The following is a 19,858-nucleotide window of genomic DNA, read 5'->3' as shown; positions in this document are numbered from 1 at the left end:
ATTATTATCAGAATAATGTCAGAGCAAGTCATTGCACAAATCCTTCCTAAACTGATTATGCCTGGGAATATTGACAATATAACTGTTTCAAACATTTTCTTTGTTACGTTGATTTTCTGTGGCGTGCTTACAGCGGGCAGGCAGCTCTACAGAAGAATTCCATTGGACTTGTATGTAGATTAAAATAAATAGCGGGTCAGATCATGCTGACAAATAAACAGTAGTTCTTCAGAGAACTGTAGATAGTTGTAATTCAGTTTAGTGTGGTCTATCATCCAGTATCTGTGCATTACAGAACACACTGAGGGTCTGAGTAGGCATGCTGAATTTTTACTTATTGCTGTATCTGGTTCCTCAACCTTATGCCTGTCATTAATGGTGCATTCTGCATGGCTCCATTCAATTAAACAGGTGAATTCCATTAAATGGGTGTCTTTTTTAATACTTCATTATAATCAATAGTAATCTTTTAATTAATTTCTATAACACAGCTGCATTAATTTTGTTTTAAGAAATAGTGAGAATTCATTTAATAATGAATCAAATCATGAGAAATGTTTAACAGAATTAGTGTAGGCCCTTCTCAGCATGAACTATCAGAGAGCCAAATAGGGCAGTTTGTGATTGTGCCCTTGGTTTCCCCTTCTTGCAGCATGTCACTAGTCATGGCCTATTCTATTTTGTAGAAGAGTTGAGGTGGTGATACCAAAAGCATGTTAGGAGCTGCACAGCTACAAAAAATAAGTGCAACTATGAGGGGCAATACAGGGGGACCAGACACAAGATACTTGTCAGGGTCAGCCAGATCCAGCCCATTACAACATGTGCCCTTCAATCTCTTAAGCGGAAAAATGTCCGAAAAAGTTTTGCTGGTAGTTTCCTGTTATCTATTTGCATCTGCTTCAAATCAAGTTCTTTGTTCAAAGTCTGACATCAAACTGAAACATTTACAAGTTGCAACAACAACAAACAGAAAGAAAGCATACTACACATTACTTCTATTAGTTAATTACATCGATTTTCTGAATTATCAGATAAGGACATGGTTCATGTGTTCTTTAACAATGTTTGCCTTTAAACATCTGTTTTTACTTGGTCTTCCAAGCACACTCTATGCAATTAATTTTCTATTTTAATTTCTAGGAATGGTTAGAAAAAATACTTATAAGTAATGATAGGCAACCTCCAATTGGTTACTTTCACATTTATCTCATGTAAAATGTATTTTCTAGAAAACTAAGAGCCTGGATTAATTTATTACTTATTATGCCAAGTAAATCATTCCTATTTCTGCTTACTGTTTTTATAGGCAAATACATGAAATGCATATAGAAAGATTCCAAATGCTGAAGGAGAAAGACCCATTAAACCTGTTATTGTCTATGTTTAAATCGTAAATAACACTGACTAATAATTCCTTCCACATCTGTAAATATTTTGTCTTTTACAACCAACTCAACAAGTATATGAAGTATCTCTATCAGTCCTGCTGCAGAAATGAAAATTCTAACTGACCTAAAAGAAACTACTTGTTTGAAGAAATTATCTCTTAATGGACTTAAAGCAGAAAAGATCTCGATGGTTATAATAAACACATTACCATCAGCTATAGCAGGAGTTACTGGGATGTATTCTGTTGATTGCTGACTGCTCAGAGATGATCTGGCACTGGAAAGATCAATTTTTGTACTACGGCAAGTGTTGGAACACACTTCACTATGTTGGAAGAAATCCATTTCTCCTGAATCCATGATTTTTCTTTAATTGAAGTAAAAATAAAAGATATTCCATTAATAAGCTGCATCTGAAAATTACACATATATAACAACAAGAAACAAAATTGCATCTCAGGTGACATCTTCTGCACTATGATGTACTGCACCTTTTTTAATTGGTTATCAAGTTCTTGGACATACAAGACTTTAGGAAATTGTAACAGCATTGATTGTCAAGGGTAGAAGGCTTGATTGCTCCTTAAAGATTTGATATCTGTATTATTTAACACCCCTCAGTGTTATCTGTTTTGCATAACTGCTGCATTGACAAGAGAGATGTAAATGTAAACCACCTGCACTTTAGTTCCATTATAAAACAGCAATGTTTGCCTGGTGTACTCCTTCAGTTCTGTTCTGATATCAAGATGGCTATCTTCTAACAACCACAACTATCATATTTTGTGAAAGATATAGTTCCAGTCAATGTAAATTTCACCACGACTACTAGTGACCAATTTTACCAGGGTTGCTTCACACCAGACACATAGGAAAAACTGTCAAGAGCTATCATTTACATGTCTTCTTCGGAATTTATTTAGTCACATTTCACAGTTCAAAGTAAATTTTATTATTAAAGTACATATATGTCACCACATACAACAATAAGATACCTTCTCCTGCAGGCATACTCAGCAAATCTATAGAATAGTAACTATAAAAGGATCAATGAAAGATCAAGAAGAGTATAGAAGACAGCGACTGTGCAAATGGAAATACAAGTAAACAGTGATAAATAACAAAAGCATGAAATAGGAAGATAAAAAGTCCCTAAAGTGAGATCATTGGTTGTGGGGACATCTCAATATTTAAACAAATGCTAACATGTGGTCGGGATCCATTTGGTGGTAAAACCCAAAATAAAGCATAAGGGAGCAGATTATTAGTAATTAATTGTTGGGTGATAATATTCTTAACAAGACCTTCTTTACTTTGGTAATAGTTAGCAATAAGCTGGATTTGATTTGTCCAGCTTTTATGTGGACAGGACATAACCAGAAAGGTTAGTAACGAATTTAGTCCATCTTTCTTTTCTCCATTCAGCTCTGCACCAAGGCAGCTCCTTAATCAAGTCTCAAATCCTTCATACGCTTGAAGAGCATGAAACATTGCCTTTCTCTTGGTTCCTAATCTTATTTCTATTTCTTAAAATTAGAAAAATAATGCAATTCAAACTTTATATCAGAATAATAACAATATAGCTCAAACCTCAGCATCACACCGTTCAAACGAATAGCTCTCTTCCAGTCTTTTAATGTTGATTTTCCAGCTAAATTCACAAACTCTTTTGGGCTTATAAGCTGATTGTCGAACTAGAAAGAGAAACAAATTTTACAACTTAATTACTATAGAGAACTACATATTAGGTTGTTCAAGTAAGAGGCAGCAAAAACATACTGTACACAAACCAAACAGCCTCATTTTATGCTGTAACATTCAAAAGTTCCACAAATCTAATAAGCTTACCCATCTAGCATCTGTTCTCTTTCCATTATACATTACCAGCTTCTGCATATTCACTAATTGTTGGCAATATTTAAAGGAAATTCAAAAGGACATTCAAAAGAAAGGAGCATAAATAATAACCTTCACCAATGCAGAGTAAAAACAGGTGTATAAAGATAGTATATTGATCCATTCTGGGCCCCAAACAATTCTTCCAGGTGAGGCAACACCTCACCTGCGAACCTTCTGGGGCCATCGATTGTATCAGTGCTCCCGATGCAGCTACCTCTACATTGGAGAGACCCATCGTGAACTGGGGACCGCTTCATTAAGTGCCTCTGTTCCATGTGTCAAAAGTGGAACTTCCCAGTGGCCAAACATTTTAATTCCGATTCCGACATGTCAGTCCATGGCCTCCTCCAAGAAGAGGCCACCCTGGGTAGCCTCTAACCTGATGGCGTGTATATCGATTTCTCCTTCTGTTTAAAAAATGTTTCACCTCCCCCTCCTTTCTTCCTCTATTTCCCACTCTGGCCTTTTACCTCTTCTCACCTGTCTATCATTTCCTCTGGGTCCTCTTCTCTTTTCCTTTTTCCTATGGTCCACTCTCCTCTCCCATCAAATTCCTTCTTCTCCAGCTCTTTACCTTTCCCACCCACTTGGCTTCACCTGTCACTTTCTAACCATCCTCCTTCCCCTCACCTCACCTTTTTATTCTGGCATCCAGTCCTGAAAAAGGGACTCAGCCTGAAACATCAACTGTTTTTTCAGTTCTAGATTCTAGCCAACCTGCTGAGCTCCTCCAGCATTTTGTGTCTTGCATAGTATTCTGATGCCTCCCCATTGAATTTTTATTCCCAAACTTGGTGGGAAATAGGAATGATATTGTAATCTCTCTGTTTGTTCCATGGGTTCATGTATTTGTACATTCAAGTATCAGCCAGTTTTCTTATAGCTTCGCTTAAAAAGGTATCATTCTTTCTTTCTCAGCATACCACTGCATAAAGAGCCAGGCTTTATGCAAAGAGCTGCTCAGTACAGTTTACCCACCTGCACGCATTTGATGTTGATACCAGGACAAACAAACTTCTTCCAGATAAGGTTAGCTTTACTTTCTCCACAAGTTATTGGATAAATGATTTCTGGCTCCATATTATCAGCCTCATCTTCAATTTTTACCTCTGTAAATAGAAAGTAAATGAATATCTCTTAATAATCTTTTTAAAAAGTTACTGCAGAATGGAGAACACAAAGTCTCTTCAGGTGAGGAATTTGATTTAGGTTTCATTGGCCAATATGCTGACTTTATTGGTCAGTACATTAAAATCAGCCCTCATCTCCAGCACTGTTACCTAACACCACTGTGGCTCTGTACTGTAATCTGTGTTAAAATCAGATGTATGAAAATACAAAGTAATACAGTTGTAACACCCTGGGAATGATTTCACTGCTAATGTAATGGTTTTTCTGTAGCAGCAGTGTTTGGGTTATGGCTAGAGATAACGGGGGCTCTGGAATGTGCGCTGTCCAATGAAGGGAGTGTTTTTTACTTTTTGTGTGCCTGAGAACGAGGTGATTTGGGTCTTTTGTTCGGCGGAAGATGAAGAGTGAAGATGCCAGAAAGGTGAGGTCGTACACAGCAGAAAGCAGTGGATTTGAAGTGGGGCCGGGAGTCGATGAAGCCCGGGGAAATCGATGGAGGACCGGCGGAAGGGAAACCGTGAGTTCTAACTTGTGCACATTAGACTGTTTCATTAAAATGGCCCTTCTCCTTTTGTTTTTCTTTACTAACCCTTTGGTCAATTAAGAATTATAAAGCTAAATCATTTAACTGCATATGGTGTACTGTCTGATATTTCATGGTACTGGTTTGTAATGTGGGAACAAATCACACAGCATCCACAAAAACAAGAGGGTTGTACCTCAGATTTCATACATTTGGCAGGGCCAGAGACTGTCTTCCCCAGACTAATGCTGCCCACCGAACCTGAGGGTTACACAGTATTTGATAAACATACTTTCCTGAGTTACAAATATTGCATCTTGGTTCTCCAACTTAGTAAAATGTTATTAATATTTAGGACAATAACTTTAAGTGTATAATATTGTACATTTTAAACTGCACAAATGTGGAAGGATTTTAATGTTACAAATCTATCTCATATTCTATTATTTGAGGAATAAGGGTAACTGAGAGAAATGCTTCTGAGTAGCTATACTAAAAGTGATCTACAGAGATCACCTTCTATGGATGCTATTTTGAGATACAAATTAGGGTCTTGGAAAGAAAATATGGCATTGAGTCCAAAGAAATAGGCGACATTTGGCTATTAATTCCCCACAAAATGTAAGAGGTTGAGGTTGAGGGAGAGGGGCAGCTAAGAAAAAAATACAACCAGCGAGATGCCATATTCAATAGGGAGAAAAAAAAAATCAGATTTTGATTGTTTGGTATGTTGAGAAAAAAAATCTGAACATTGGGATAAAGACACTTCATTTTTGGAACTCATCTCATAATGGAGAAATAGGCAAGACTTACTTTAATGGAAAACATTTTAAGAAAGGTTAATGTCACATTCTTAATAGGTAACACTGAACAATTCCCTAAACAAAAGTAGTGGTAGAAAGATTTTGGAAAAAGTGAATTACAGGAGCCACAACCTCACAAAAATAAAATCCACCAAAATACAATGCCTACCATTTCCAGCAAATACAATCATTAACTTAAAAATAATTTAATTCAAGGATACTTTCATACTATATTTTAAAATAAACATTATGATTAGAAGAGTTTTAGAACAGTTGCAGATATAAGTAATATAGGTTCACAAACTTCTTCTGTTAGAGGAACATAATTAAGACCCAGCCACCACTTATGGGATGGTTGCAGGCAGATTGATCTTTAGTTTACATAACTGATTCCCTATCTCCTTTATTCCATATCCTGATTTCCATTACAGAACAAAAAAAAGCCGATGGAAGCCTTGAATATAGTCAGCACCAAGTATTCACAGCCTTTGTGAGTACAAAATTCTAAATAATCACAAGCAAATATCCACAGTGAAGAAATTCCATATCACTTAACAACTAACCTCTAATTCTAAAAACTGAATCACCACTTTTACCCTGGCTTGAGTCTCCAATTAGAAGAGATGTCCTTGCAGCACCTATCCTGTCAAACACTCTCATACTTGTATGCTTCAATTATATTGCCTCATTAATCTAAAGTACAAAAAATATAGATTCATTTCACCTTTCTCAATCTCTCCTTATAGAAACACCATTGGAATCAACCAGTAAATCCACCTTGTAATCACCAAGTATATCCTTTATCAGGAACAAAGATACCACACACTGTGTGGCCTTACCAAACAAGTGCAGCAAAACTTCTTTATTCTTGCATTCAAAATGCCTGGCAATAAAGGCTTACAAACCATTGATACTCCTGACGAAGGGTCTCGGCCTGAAACGTCGACTGCGCCTCTTCCTATAGATGCTGCTTGGCCTGCTTCGTTCACCAGCAACTTTGATGTATACTCCTAATTGTTTGCTTTTGTTTGCCAAGGGTTACCCAAATCATATCAAAACTAAAACTTACTAATTTCTCACTATTTAAAAAAATCTGTTTGTGTAACCTTCCTACCAAAGCGTATAGCCTTCCTTATTACCATGTTATATACCATATTTTTTGGTTCATCCTCCCTGCACTTTACCTTCCCCATGGAATCTCAGCATACACGATAGGCTCTTGCACAGCAGCTTATCAAAATGTTCTTTAAAAACCCAAATATCTTATTTTCATTGGTTCTTCCTTATCTACACATCCCGTCATATCCTTAAAATATTTATTATTTCTATCAATTTCCTGACAGCTTAGCTTTTGTAATTTCCTCTACTAAAACAAGATGAATCACATTTTAAACTTTTTAAAGTGCCCTGCAACTTTAATCTTGCGCTGAATCACCCAATGATAATCTGCAGCCACACTTACCATTTGCAGCTCTGTGGCTTCACTCAAACAGCCCTGACAACCGCAGCCTTCCCCCTAAGTGAGCTGGGTCTAAATAATAACTGGGCCTCAGGTACTGGATCTCAAGGTGCTTCCCTTAGAAATATTTCAAACCAATTCAAATAGATCAAATTAAAATTTGAATTCAAAGTTGAAATTAAAGTTACTTTAAAATCCAAAAAAAAAATCAAAAACATTAAACAAAAACAGAGAAATAAACAAATCACTTAGATAATTTTAAATTCAAGATCAAAAATCCCAGACAAATAAAATGGGGTTATTACATCAGCCATCCAACATCAGGGGGACTCTTTGGTTTTATGCTTGTGCTCTCCACCCAGACTTCTATGTTGTGATGTACAGCCACTGAAATCAAAAACTAGCTGACCTGCAACAACTTTATGAAATAGCCAACAAGACCTACTGTAAGTATTTTAAAGCCCAAAGGGTTCCCATATTTTATATTAGTTGGTCTCAGAGTGATTGGTCTGTAGTTCCCAACTTCCTGTAGGTGAAGATAGGCCTGGGGAGTGTAGTAGAACAAAGGGACCTAGGAGTACAAGTACATAGTTCCCTGAAAATGCAATACAGGTAGAAAGGGTGGTGAAGAACGTATTTGGCATGCTAGCCTTCTTCAGTCAGGGCAGTGAGTATTGGAGTTAGGATGTTAAGTTGCAGTTGGATATGATATTGGTAATACCACACCGAGGGTGCTGTGTACAGTTTTGATTACTTTGTAATAGAAAATATGTCATTAAGCTGGAAAGAGTGCAAAGAAAATTTATGAGAATGTTGACAGTTCTCAAGGGTTTGAGTACTAGGGAGAAGTTGGGCAGGCCAAAACTTTAATCCTTAGAGTGCAAGGATTGACCTTATTGAGACGTATAAAATTGTGAGGGGCATAGATAAGGTGACTGCAGTCTTATTCCCCTGGGAAGGGAATCAAAAACTACTAAACTAGATGCCAGAGATTTAGGGTGAGAGGATAAATATTTAATAGGGAACCTATTGGATACCCTCTGTACACAGAGGGTGGAGCATTTATGGAATGAGCTGCCAAAAGGAAGTGGCTGAGGCAAGTACAATAGCAACATTTAATAAGGAATCTGGACAGGTACATGAATAGGAAAGGTTAAGAGAGATATGGGCCAAACTGGACATCTTGGTTGGTAGAGATGATTTGGTCTAAAGCACCTGTTTCCATGCACTATAACTCCATGAGTCTAATGAATGTGTAACACTTAATATATTTTAACTGTTCCAGAATCTTGAAAGATCAGCATTAATCCATCCACAGCTTTATAGTTAATTATCTTTATGAAAATGTCATAGCTACCTTTATGAAAATAGAATGCAAGCTATCAGGTCTTGGGAATATGTTTATCTTTTTACCAATTATTTTAATTCCTTGCTCTCTTTAGAGATCTGTTTCCCCATTAAACTTCTCAGCAATATTATAATATTGCTTTAATATAATACCTCTCCTTTTCCCCATTCTGTTTCATTCCTCAATTAAATATGCTTCAGTCACAAAATATGCAATTGTTTGCTATTTTCTCCCATTATACCTTTCCAGAGGATTTTGTAAACTTATTTAGTTAATCTTCCCTTCAAACCTATATAATGATCCTTATTTACCAAGTTTTCACAAATATGTTGCTCTTAACAACAATACTATGAGAGCTTTTCCCTAGAGGACCTGGAAGGTCAATAATTTAACCTGTACCATAGCACAAATGGTGTAAAATACACCTTTCCCAGTTGGGTTCCATGACATATTGTGTTCTCCAAATTACTTTTGGCAATTTGGTTTTTCCCATTTTAATGAAATTTGCAAGATATTTATGAATTGTGTAAAGGCAGACCAGACTTACTATGTGCCAATTCTCAAAGAATTACTTTCTCTCGTAGAGATTGGTAGCTAGTGATATCTCTGGGTACTGCTCTTAACCGATTACTGAAAAAAAGAGATATCACACCTTAGGGATTACACTGGGAGAAAAAGCTGCTTAAATACTTTTACAAACAAGATCTTATATATCTCTTAGTATGGTCTTGAAAACTATAAAATCATAGAAAGTGGCCGTTTGATTATATAAAACTATTCAAAAATGAATGGATTAACTCAAAGAATACTGTATATGCACAAAACAATACAAATAAGATTATTTGTTGGAATAATAGATACAATTATTGGCCAATTGCTAAACAAATACCAAATAGACGCATTTCTAATATCAGAATACCGCTTTTCAACATTTGTTCACAATTAAATGTAATTTCATAATAACATATCCAATATAAATTTAGGGAAGAATTCTTGGATTGACATTTATTTCTATTGGATAAAGTATGATTCTCCCTACCACAGATAGACCCGTCTTTCAAATAAGTACAATCACTACACTTGTGCTTATTCTGTTGTTACCCTATTATCTTTTTTCTACTGAAACTGTGCTTTATGCTCTCTATACTTTTTCTTATCACTAAGTCCAATGTCCAATTTTGGCTGTTATAGCAGCCTTTAAAAGAACAAAGACTATTAATTTCACAGTCAAGTAAACCTCAAAACAACCACAATTTACATATTTACATCAGCAACAATACTTGACATCAAAACAGAAAGGCACCATCAGTAAATGAAAACTGTTCTTTTGAAGCTTACCTCATAGTAATTCAGCTAGTTGAAGAAATGTTTTGAAAATGTTCCATGATTCGCATAATAGCTGGAAGCAGATTTAACTTTCTAGTTGCTTTAAGATTTTTTTAAAGAAACCACTATGGTACTTAAAGTTCCCAAGTCTTTTCTACTTGTGCATTACTGCTAATTCTGGCAGTTTTGTAGATGAATCTATTTTCCAAGTTGCACCTCAGAGGAGTACACTTATTTTGAAAGTTTGATACAAAGATGCTGGCTCTATGACAAAGCATCTCACAGAATCAGTTCATTTTCAGGTGGGAAGCTTAAATCTCACTGCAGTTGATTGTCTAGGAGGGTAATAATGCCATCTAAAAATTAAGGCCCTCAAACCACTCCAGTATTTTAGTACAAGCTAAATTCAATAATTAGAAAATGTTGTTAACACACATTACAAATATGGTTCCAATTTCGTAAATTTTTTGGTTTGAACAAATTTATATTATTAAGCCCTATTATATCTAATTTTTTTTCCAACCCTGTTATGATCAAGCCTTTTTGATATGGAAAATGAAAGGTATAACACGTTTCCCTGATTTATTTTTGAATAACTGTTTCATGTCTTTTGAACCGTTGTCTAATAAAAAAAATTGCCCAGATCCCATTTTTTTTTTAGATATTTACAAATAAGAAACTTTTTAAATACCATGCTGCCTACATTTCCGATTTCATACTCAACTGATATCTTGGAAAAAAAATTGGGCTTAAATCCTTATCAGAAGGGATTAATAGCAACTATTTATGATATAATTATGAAAATACAGCCAGGTATATCTGATAAAATTAAAAACGAATGGGAAGGGAACTTCAACTTCACTTACCTATACAGAAATGGGAGAAAATTTTTCAATTAGTTAGCTCTTCCTCTGTATGTGCTAAACATATGTTGATACAATTTAAAGTAGTGCATAGATCCCACATGCCTAAAGATAAACTAGCTCGTTTTTTCTCCCATATAAATCCTATTTGTGATAGATGTCACTCTGAGGTGGCTTCTTTGACTCATATGTTCTGGTCCTGCCCTCTTTTGGAAAAACTTTGAAAAGATATCTTTGATATCAACAGTTTTGCGCTTTGATTTAGAACCCCATCCTATTACGGCAATTTTTGGTTTGCCAATGATGGAACATAGCTCTTTATCCTCCTCAGCTTGTCAGATGATCGCATTTGTTACATTAATGGCCAGAAGATCCATTTTATTGAATTGGAAAGAGAAAATGCTGTTAATTCCAAATATGTAGATATTTTTTGTGTGGATATCCATGCTCTTCAAATCTAATCTACAATAATACTACACTAGCCAAAAAATTACAAATAAAGGATATCTAATTTTCTATTTTTCAAATATAGCTTCTCCCCATTGTAGGTCATCAGTTCATCAACGAAGTCTCGTCATTGTCAACATTCAGTTCGAAAGAAGATTGCAAAGAATTATTTTAATAGAGACATTAAAATGGTTGTCCTTTACACAATGCAAACATTTGGTTCAAATCATAATCCATAGAATAAGAGTGAATTTACAGGTGACATACAAAAACTTTGTTTTGAACAGTAGCCTTCCCAAATTTTAAGTTGTTTTCAATGTTTTGAAGGTTCATCTTATTTTCATAGAAAAACTGAAACAGGTCAAATCCACTCAGTCACCAACATTGATTCTATTTGCAGAAGACTACCTATAATGACAAGTATAAACAATACAAGACGATTAACATCACAGCTAACATAGTCATGATAATATGACAGTGCTTACCAATAATATCACCCTTCTGAATAAGTGTGGAGGAAGAAGAATAGGTTCCAGGAGTGTTGACAGAGTCCATACTATCTTCACTTAATCCTCCACTGATCCGTCAGAAATAAAAAGGAATTTTGCACATGAGATCAATGTAACCAGGTGAAACTTCGTACATAAAAGATACACACACACACACATATATATATATATATATAAACACAGTAAACTGCATAGACTTTTATTGTCAGATGTATCCTTCAAATTAATTAATCATATGCATTTTTCAAAGCATTTAATTAACAGCTAATTTAAACAAAAACAATTCAACAGTTTGGCTTCTAAATATGTTACCCATAAAAATGTATCACAAAAGAAGTTGATGCTCTACTGCCACCACTTCTATAGCTCATCTTTAGATCCAACCCCTTAATGGAGAAATTATCCTAGTTCTCCAATATAAGGAAAACTTAATTCTGAACAAACCTAAGAACTGCTTTTAGGCACAACCAAAAAAACTAGCATAATTTCCAGAAACAACATCCTTTTCCTTAATCAATATAGATATAGGAGCCATGTATCTATTTTCTGTCTGTCTGTATTCTATTTTGTGTTACAGTAATTTGTCACATGGGTTTGGGTGTAGTAGAAGTAAGTTAGTATAGTTACGTATTCATCCTTTGTGCCGTTAGTTTAGTTGGAGATAAATGGAGCAGGGGATGAATATTTTTTGTTGACCACTAACTTTGCTTATTTTGCTTATTTTGCTAATTCCATTAAAAACTAACAAACTACCGTAGTGATAATCACTATACAAGATCGATCACCTTTGCTGCTTTTGTAATAAAGGATCAAACATACTTTTTTTTGACTTGGAACTCAGTTATTTGGAAGGGCATCATACAGAGCTAATTCCCTCACTCTGCCTCTCAGCAGTTTTGGTTTGTTTTTCAAGTAGACGCTACAATAGAACTGACACTCATTCTTCCAATGAAAATTACACAGCTGGTGAAATTATTAACATTTGACATCCTTTCCCAATTTTCATTTACCACTTAGCCTAAGATTTGCATTCACTCCAAGTATGAAATATCTTAAAACATGAACATATGAAATTAAGACGAAATTTAGGAGTTGGCTGTTATTTACAATAATCACCAAATCATTTTTGCATCTCCTGTAACATTCACATTTTTATTCTCAAAAAGTTATGCTTTCAAGTGCCATTTTGTTTAAGGCAATTTACCTTAACAATGTTTCCATAACATTCAGTGCCAAACTATATGGAGAAATACAAATCAAAGTATTAAAATTATCCCTTTTGAAATTAATATTAAAATATTGTTTTGTTCCACATTCACTTATTTAGAGTACTATAGTTCTCTATCAATGTTAACATAATGCAAATAGCAAGGTTAGATTGTTTAATTACCAGATTACCAAAATCTTTGACTCTAAGATTCGTACAGAGTGTTGTGTTTTGTCCTGTGTAATTCAATGCTGATTCTGATTTTGTTGATCTCAGTGTAGCAGTCTCTGCTGATACGATGCCAGCACCTAGCACAGCAGGTGCTACCTCTGACACCAGATATGGCACACTGCAAACAGTACTTTTTGCACATACTGGAGAATGTTGGTTCTGAATGAATAGATTCTATATTAATGGTAGCTGAGGATTTATGATGATACTGGTAGTGGTGATACTTCCAAGAATAAAAAGGAGCTATAAAGTTGACAAAAAAAAGTCAGAAGATCACATGTCCCTTGTACAAGAAGTCCATGGAAAACCCATGATGGTTAGTTACCAAGGAAGGACAACACAACCTACGAATGTGTGCACACTGAAGAAACCAGCACTATAACCATATGCTCATGCCTGAATTGTCAGATCCTGTGGAGTAATTGAAATGAAGATAAGTTCCTCAAATTTGGGTAACCTTCTGAAGAGTAACCTTGCATGCTTTCAGCAACAGCAGCATTGGCTTGAAATGAAACTGGAACTGGAAAACTGTCAAGATTCGTGATCTTAAAGTGCAGCACATGGCAGGCATATACATGAGGCTATATTTGAGGTCCCAGATCTCATCAAGAATAGAAGTACATTTTGGGTACTGGTTGATTTATATAGCAGTTTCACTGGATTTACAGTCAGGGAAAGCTGATTCACCTGTGAGTAAGTAAAAACTATCATTTATCAGACTCAATTAGTTGAAAATCAAAGCAAATGTGTTTTGTTACCCTACTGTTGATACTATTTGGGTAAATTTGACATCAGAATAAAGGTGCCAGGACAAACAAAATTCTTGCCAAAAAGTAAGCAGTTTCTCTCTGAGAACCATGATAGTTAACAATGTGCTCAAAATTGGTTTACTCTAGTTTTTATCTTCACACCATTTTTTTGGTCATGCAAACAATAGTCAAGGCTTACATTTTTCCCCGGTACTTGCCTATTCAATTTCAAACTCAGCCACAATCTATTACAGCTTCATTTTTATTAAACTTCCCCCTACACCCACAGTTGTCAATCTCACTAAGAAACATCTCCTTAACAGCAGTAAAGTGGTTTTGTTTCTAAGCCCAAGTATCCATGTCATGTTCTGCATTCAATTTTAGAAAAGTTTATAATCCAGCTCTTGCATAATGAAAGACCAAAGCAGCTAACACCTCATTAATCATTCTTAACAATGTCAACATCTGGCATTTCCAGGCGATGGTTAAAATTCGTAACATCTACAAATAAACGTCTTCAATCACTTGGGCTTTAAACAGCATTGCTCAAATCTACAACTTCCACATCTAAAAGGACAAAGGTAGCAGGTGCATGAGATGTTACCACCAAACTGTTTAAGAACTAGATTACACTCCTTCATTGTCACTTGATCAAATCCTGGAACCATCTACTTCTTAATCCTGTAAAAATATGGGAATATATTACTACATGTTTGTTTGAGTTTATTGTCATGGACGTTCACCTCCATAGGGTATAAATTCCATGAAAACTAGCTTTCTGCAGTGGCAGCTCAATAAGGTAAGTTACACAATAAAACAAACAAAAATAGACATGAATGCAAGTTGAGAGAGAGAAAAATGAAATGCAGTTCGAGGTACTATTAGGGTTTTTCTGAAGGGTTCAACAACCTAGTGGCAGTGGGAAGTTGTTGTTGTTGAAATTTGAAGTGCAGATCTTAAGGCTCCTGTACCTTCTGCCAATGAGAAGAGGGCATGCCCAGACAGTAGGAGTCCTTAATACTGGATGTCATCTGCATGAGATATCACCACTTATAGGTATCCTCAGTAGTCGGAACAGCTGTATCCATGTTGGAAACAGCTGGGTCTAGCAAGCTTCGTAACTTCTTATGTTCCTGTGCTTCCCACTGTATGCAAGTTTGTCGGAGGTCTTTGATGACATGCTAAACCTCCTTAAACTTCTAAGACAGATATTGGCCTGTCTTCTTCACAATTATATTTATGTTCTGGTTCCTGGATAGACACCAAGTTTTTAAAACACACAGGAACTTAAAGCTCTTCATCCATTCCACTGAAGACCCTTCAACGAAGACTGGTGCTTGATCACCTGACTTCCCCTTTCTAAATACCACAGTTACTTGATCTTACTGATGTTAAACACGAGGTTGTTGCTACAACACTGCTCAACCAGCTGACCTAACTCACTCCTGTACACCTGTGCAGATGGCATTGGTGCTCTGCTTAGCCACAGTCATAGATATAGAAAGAGAAGAGCAAAGGGCTAAGTATGCAGCCTGAGGTGTGCTTGTGATTTTAGTCGGTGAGAATTAGATCCTGATCTTGAAAAAAATGCTTCAAGAATGCAGCTCAGTTCTGTTTCAGGACAGTCTGAAACAGTTAAAAATATCTGTTCATTTAATGCTGGCCATCTTTAGAGGAATGGATTTAAAAAACAAAGAAAATGTTCAAAACTCTGATGTGTGAAATGGTCCCTTCTAGAAGGTATAGAGTACTTCACTTCAGTTTGTACACTGGTTCACGTACTCCCCATAATAAACGTATGCTTGGTATCCACTAGTTTGTTCTTCATTTACAATCTGGACCTGCCTTAATGCTTTGAGTGACATCAAACTCCTCCAATCTGGCTTACATCTAGGCTTTACAGATGTTTTTTTCTTCCATTCATTTCCTTGATATTAATATTACAGTAAGCTATCATTTGCTTCAATGGAGTAACATTAACTCCCACACCCCACCATCCCAACATTTTCTCTTTTTAAGAGCAAATCACAACTCTTTAAATAAAACTATTTATCTGGCCTAGCAAAGGATGCTTAACATCAAGCTTATGATGTTCCTGTGGGCTAGTTGAATTAATAGAAGCAGACTTCCATCAGAATACTCAGGCAAGCTTGCCTTCTGAGCTGCAGACACAGGCAAGTGTGTCTATTGGCATCATTCCTTTTTCTCTGGTATACACATGACATATAAATTGCTGTTTTTATTAATTCAGCATGATATGAAATGTGATATTTTAGACAAGTTAAATGCTGCAGGTGCCTTTATTCAGTAATAAACTAGAACATAAATTAGGTTATCCACTTTGGTGGCAAGAACAGGAAGGCAGATTACTATCTGAATGGTGTCAAGTTAGGAAAAGGGGAAGTACAACAAGATCTATGTGTCCTTGTTCATCAGTCACTGAAAGTAAGCATGCAGGTACAGCAGGCACTGAAGAAAGCTAATGGCATGTTGGCCTTCATAAAAAGGGGAGTTGAGTATAGGAGCAAAGAGGTCCTTCTGCAGTTGTACAGGGCCCTGGTGAGACCACACCTGGAGTATTGTGTCCAGTTTTGGTCTCCAAATTTGAGGAAGGACATTCTAGCTATTGAGGGAGTGCAGCGTAGGTTCACGAGGTTAATTCCCGGGATGGCGGGACTGTCATACGTTGAAAGATTGGAGCAACTGGGGTTGTATACACTGGAATTTATAAGGATGAGAGGGGACCTGATTGAAACATATAAGATTATTAAGGGATTAGACATGCTAGAGGCAGGAAACATGTTCCCGATGTTGGGGGAGTCCAGAACCAGAGGCCACAGTTGAAGAATAAGGGGTAGACAATTTAGAACGGAGTTGAGGAAAAACTTTTTCACACAGAGGGTTGTGGTTCTGTGGAATGCTCTGCCTCAGAAGGCAGTGGAGGCCAATTCTCTGGATTCTTTCAAAAAAGAGTTAGGTGGAGCTCTTAAAGATAGTGGAGTGAAGGGATATGGGGAGAAGGCAGGAAAAGGGTACTGATTGTGGATGATCAGCCTTGATCACAGTGATTGGTGGTGCTGGCTCGAAGGGCTGAATGGACTACTCCTGCATCTATTGTCTATTGTCTATAAACAACTTGTAAAGCAATCTATGTAAATTTCCTGTGATTGCAAAGATATCCATAAAATTATGAAATGCATTATTAGACAGTAATGCCATAATTATTTAATTTAAGATATAATGCATATTTAAAAGCATAATAACATTGCTGGGAATAATCTGCTAAATCAATAATGTGCCTATAATGTGGTGCAAATGTACTTTATCATTGTTCAAAACAGCAGAATGCATAATGACATCTGTGCACTTACCAGCTCCTGCAATCAGTGTAATATGCGTCAGAATCATAATCAGTATCAGGTTTAATATCAGTGGCATATGTCATGAAATTTGTTGTTTTGTGGCAGCAATACATAATATTAAAAAACTATAAATTATATACTAAAAAATTTTAATTAAATAAGTACTGCAAAAAGAGAGGATAAAGTATTGAGGTAATGTTCATAAGTTCATTGTCCATTCAGAAAGTTGATGGCTAAGGGGAATCAGCTGTTCCCTAAAAATGAGAAATGGGCATGTCCTGGGTGATTGTTGTTCCTATCCACGCCTTGCAGCGTATCGAGTGGCAACCTTGCGATTTCTTTCTTCAGCATTCTTGTCTGTTTTTTACAAGGCTAAGTTGCCAGCGTGACAGTCAGCACAACACGAATGAAAAGTGTGCAAGAAGCTAGGCAGATTCGAATCCGGGACCACTCGCCTCGAAGTCCAGTGCGATGTCACTACACCACCAGCTGGCTCATGTCCTGGATGTTGGGGGTCCTTAACAATGGATGTTGCCTTCTTGAGGCATCACCTTTTGAAGGTATCCTGGATGCTAGGGAGGCTAGTGCCCATGGTGGGGCTGGCTGAATTTGCAACTTTCTGATCCTGTGCAGTAGCCCTCCATACCACACTGTGATATAACCAGTTAGAATGCCTTCCACGGTATATCTGCAGAAATACGTGAATGTCTTTGGTGACATACCAGTTCTCTCAAATAATGAAATGTAGCAACAGTTGTGTATTCTTTGTTATTGCATCAATATGTTGGGCCTAGAATAGATCCTTTTTTGCAGCTTTTCTTACAATTACTCTGAATATCATGAAGGACAAATCAACAAAAACCCAGAAGACTGTGGTGACTGCTAACATGCACATCAAAGCAAGGAAGAAAATAAAGATGTCTGATAATATAAACAGAGTTAGAATTAGGCGATACACTAACATAGAACCCAGAACACTACAGCACAGGAACAAGCCCCTTAGTGCACGATGTTGTGCCAAGCTAATTAAATTAATAATTAAATCCCTGACTAAACTAATCCCTTCTGCCTACACGATGTCCAGTTATTCCAGGAAGCCACCACAGTCTGTAAAAAACTTGCCCCTCACATCTCTTTTGAATTTACCCCCTCTCAATTTAAATGCATGCCCTCCACTATTAAATATTTCATCCCTGGAACAAAAATACTGACCGTCTTGCTATGCCTCTCATAATCTTATAAACCTCTATAGAGGCAACATTTGGTAATCCTCTTCTGCACCCTCTCCAAAACCTCCACATAAATTTCTATAATGGGGCACGAAAGAATTGACATGACAAGCTCCGTCCCTGGACACACCATTCAAGGCAATGTACACTGGATGAATTCCTCTGTCGATAACTATTATGAACTAAAACAGTTTTATTGAACTGTAGTAGCATTGGTAGTTTTCTAATTGTTCTGTGTTTCATTTAAATACATAATTTGTTACTCAGTTAAACAATTTTTAACAATTTCCATAAAACTGGCTAATTAGGGCAGCCACTTAACTGGGCAAAAACGCACTGGTCCTGCTGTGTCCCAATTAACCGGAATCCACCATACTGTCGATCATCATCACATCAACTCTTTGGTTAAAGATGTTATCAATCTGAATCACAATGGTTTATTGGAATTTGCTAAATGATTACTCTTTACTAAAATAATCTGCTGAAGGAAATCAGGATGTCAAGCAGCATCGGGGGGAGCGGGAGGGGGGGAAAGGGGGAGAATGGTGGGAAGGGTGGGCAAAACCTGTTGATGTTTTTGGACCACCTATCATGCAAGGGTTCAACCCAAAACAGTAACAGTTCCTGCCCGCCCACCACCCACCCTCCCACAGAAGCCGTTTGACCTGCTTGTTGCTCCAGAATCTGTGGTCTCTTCTGTCTTTAGATTTCTAATCTAAACTCGATTGTTCACTTATGCTTATGACATGGACAGATAACCAAGGACATATAGAGACTAGGCCTGGGCTCTGCATGTGGACAGTGATTTGAAAATGGGATGTAGAATATCCAGATTCTAGCCTTCGCTCCGTGCTTAAAGGCCAGCAACGTTGACTGGTGACGAAGGAGATCTATGGATCTGGGGCTGCCTCAGGTTGGTGGGTCCTAGGATGTCTGTGTAAACAGGAGGCATGAGGGCCAGTCAGTTGGCGATACCAGAGTTCAAGCCTGGAGCTCTGGGTCACATATTCGACTAATCCAGGATTCAATATTGAAGATCAAAGCCTGAAGTTAAAGAAGTCCAGAAGTTAAAGCCCGATGGCCAGAGCCTAGAAACTTGGAGCCTGTCCTGGACTTGAGGGACTGTCCATGTGTGTGGGTAGGTGGGGGGGAGGAAAGGGGGCTTGTGTTGCTGTTGTTCTGTTGCTTATTGTGTTCTGTGTTGTTCTGGTGAGCACTGTGGGCATGCTGTGTTGACGCCAGGATGTCTGGCAACACTTGCAGGCTGTCCCCAGCACATCCTTAGATGCGTTGGTTGTTAACACAAACATTGCATTTTATTATACGTTTCCATATACATGTGATAAATAAATCGGAATCATATCTTGATCATCTTTCACTC

At 36.9% G+C, this 19,858-nt stretch overlaps 1 protein-coding gene across 4 annotated transcripts in view; it reads right to left on the bottom strand.

The window, feature by feature from the left end:
* The window catches only part of gmeb2 (glucocorticoid modulatory element binding protein 2), a 74,864-nt gene that overhangs the window by 26,234 nt on the left and 28,772 nt on the right, over positions 1-19,858 (bottom strand). For 2 of the 4 annotated variants that reach the window (XM_063041436.1, XM_063041438.1), the window contains exons 3-7: positions 12,904-12,936; positions 11,676-11,767; positions 4,269-4,399; positions 2,982-3,085; positions 1,601-1,758 (exon numbers count right to left, since the gene is read on the bottom strand). In XM_063041436.1, coding sequence (XP_062897506.1) covers positions 1,601-1,758; positions 2,982-3,085; positions 4,269-4,399; positions 11,676-11,767; positions 12,904-12,936 — 518 coding nt within the window. The remainder of the gene's footprint in view (positions 1-1,600; positions 1,759-2,981; positions 3,086-4,268; positions 4,400-11,675; positions 11,768-12,903; positions 12,937-19,858) is intronic. The other 2 variants (XM_063041437.1, XM_063041439.1) reach the window with 1 other exon arrangement.

This window comes from Mobula hypostoma, chromosome 2, assembly GCF_963921235.1.
Source record: "Mobula hypostoma chromosome 2, sMobHyp1.1, whole genome shotgun sequence".
Classification (NCBI taxonomy): Eukaryota; Metazoa; Chordata; class Chondrichthyes; order Myliobatiformes; family Myliobatidae; genus Mobula; species Mobula hypostoma.
Note: the sequence above shows the minus strand (reverse complement) of the source record. Positions and strands in the feature narration are given on the sequence as shown.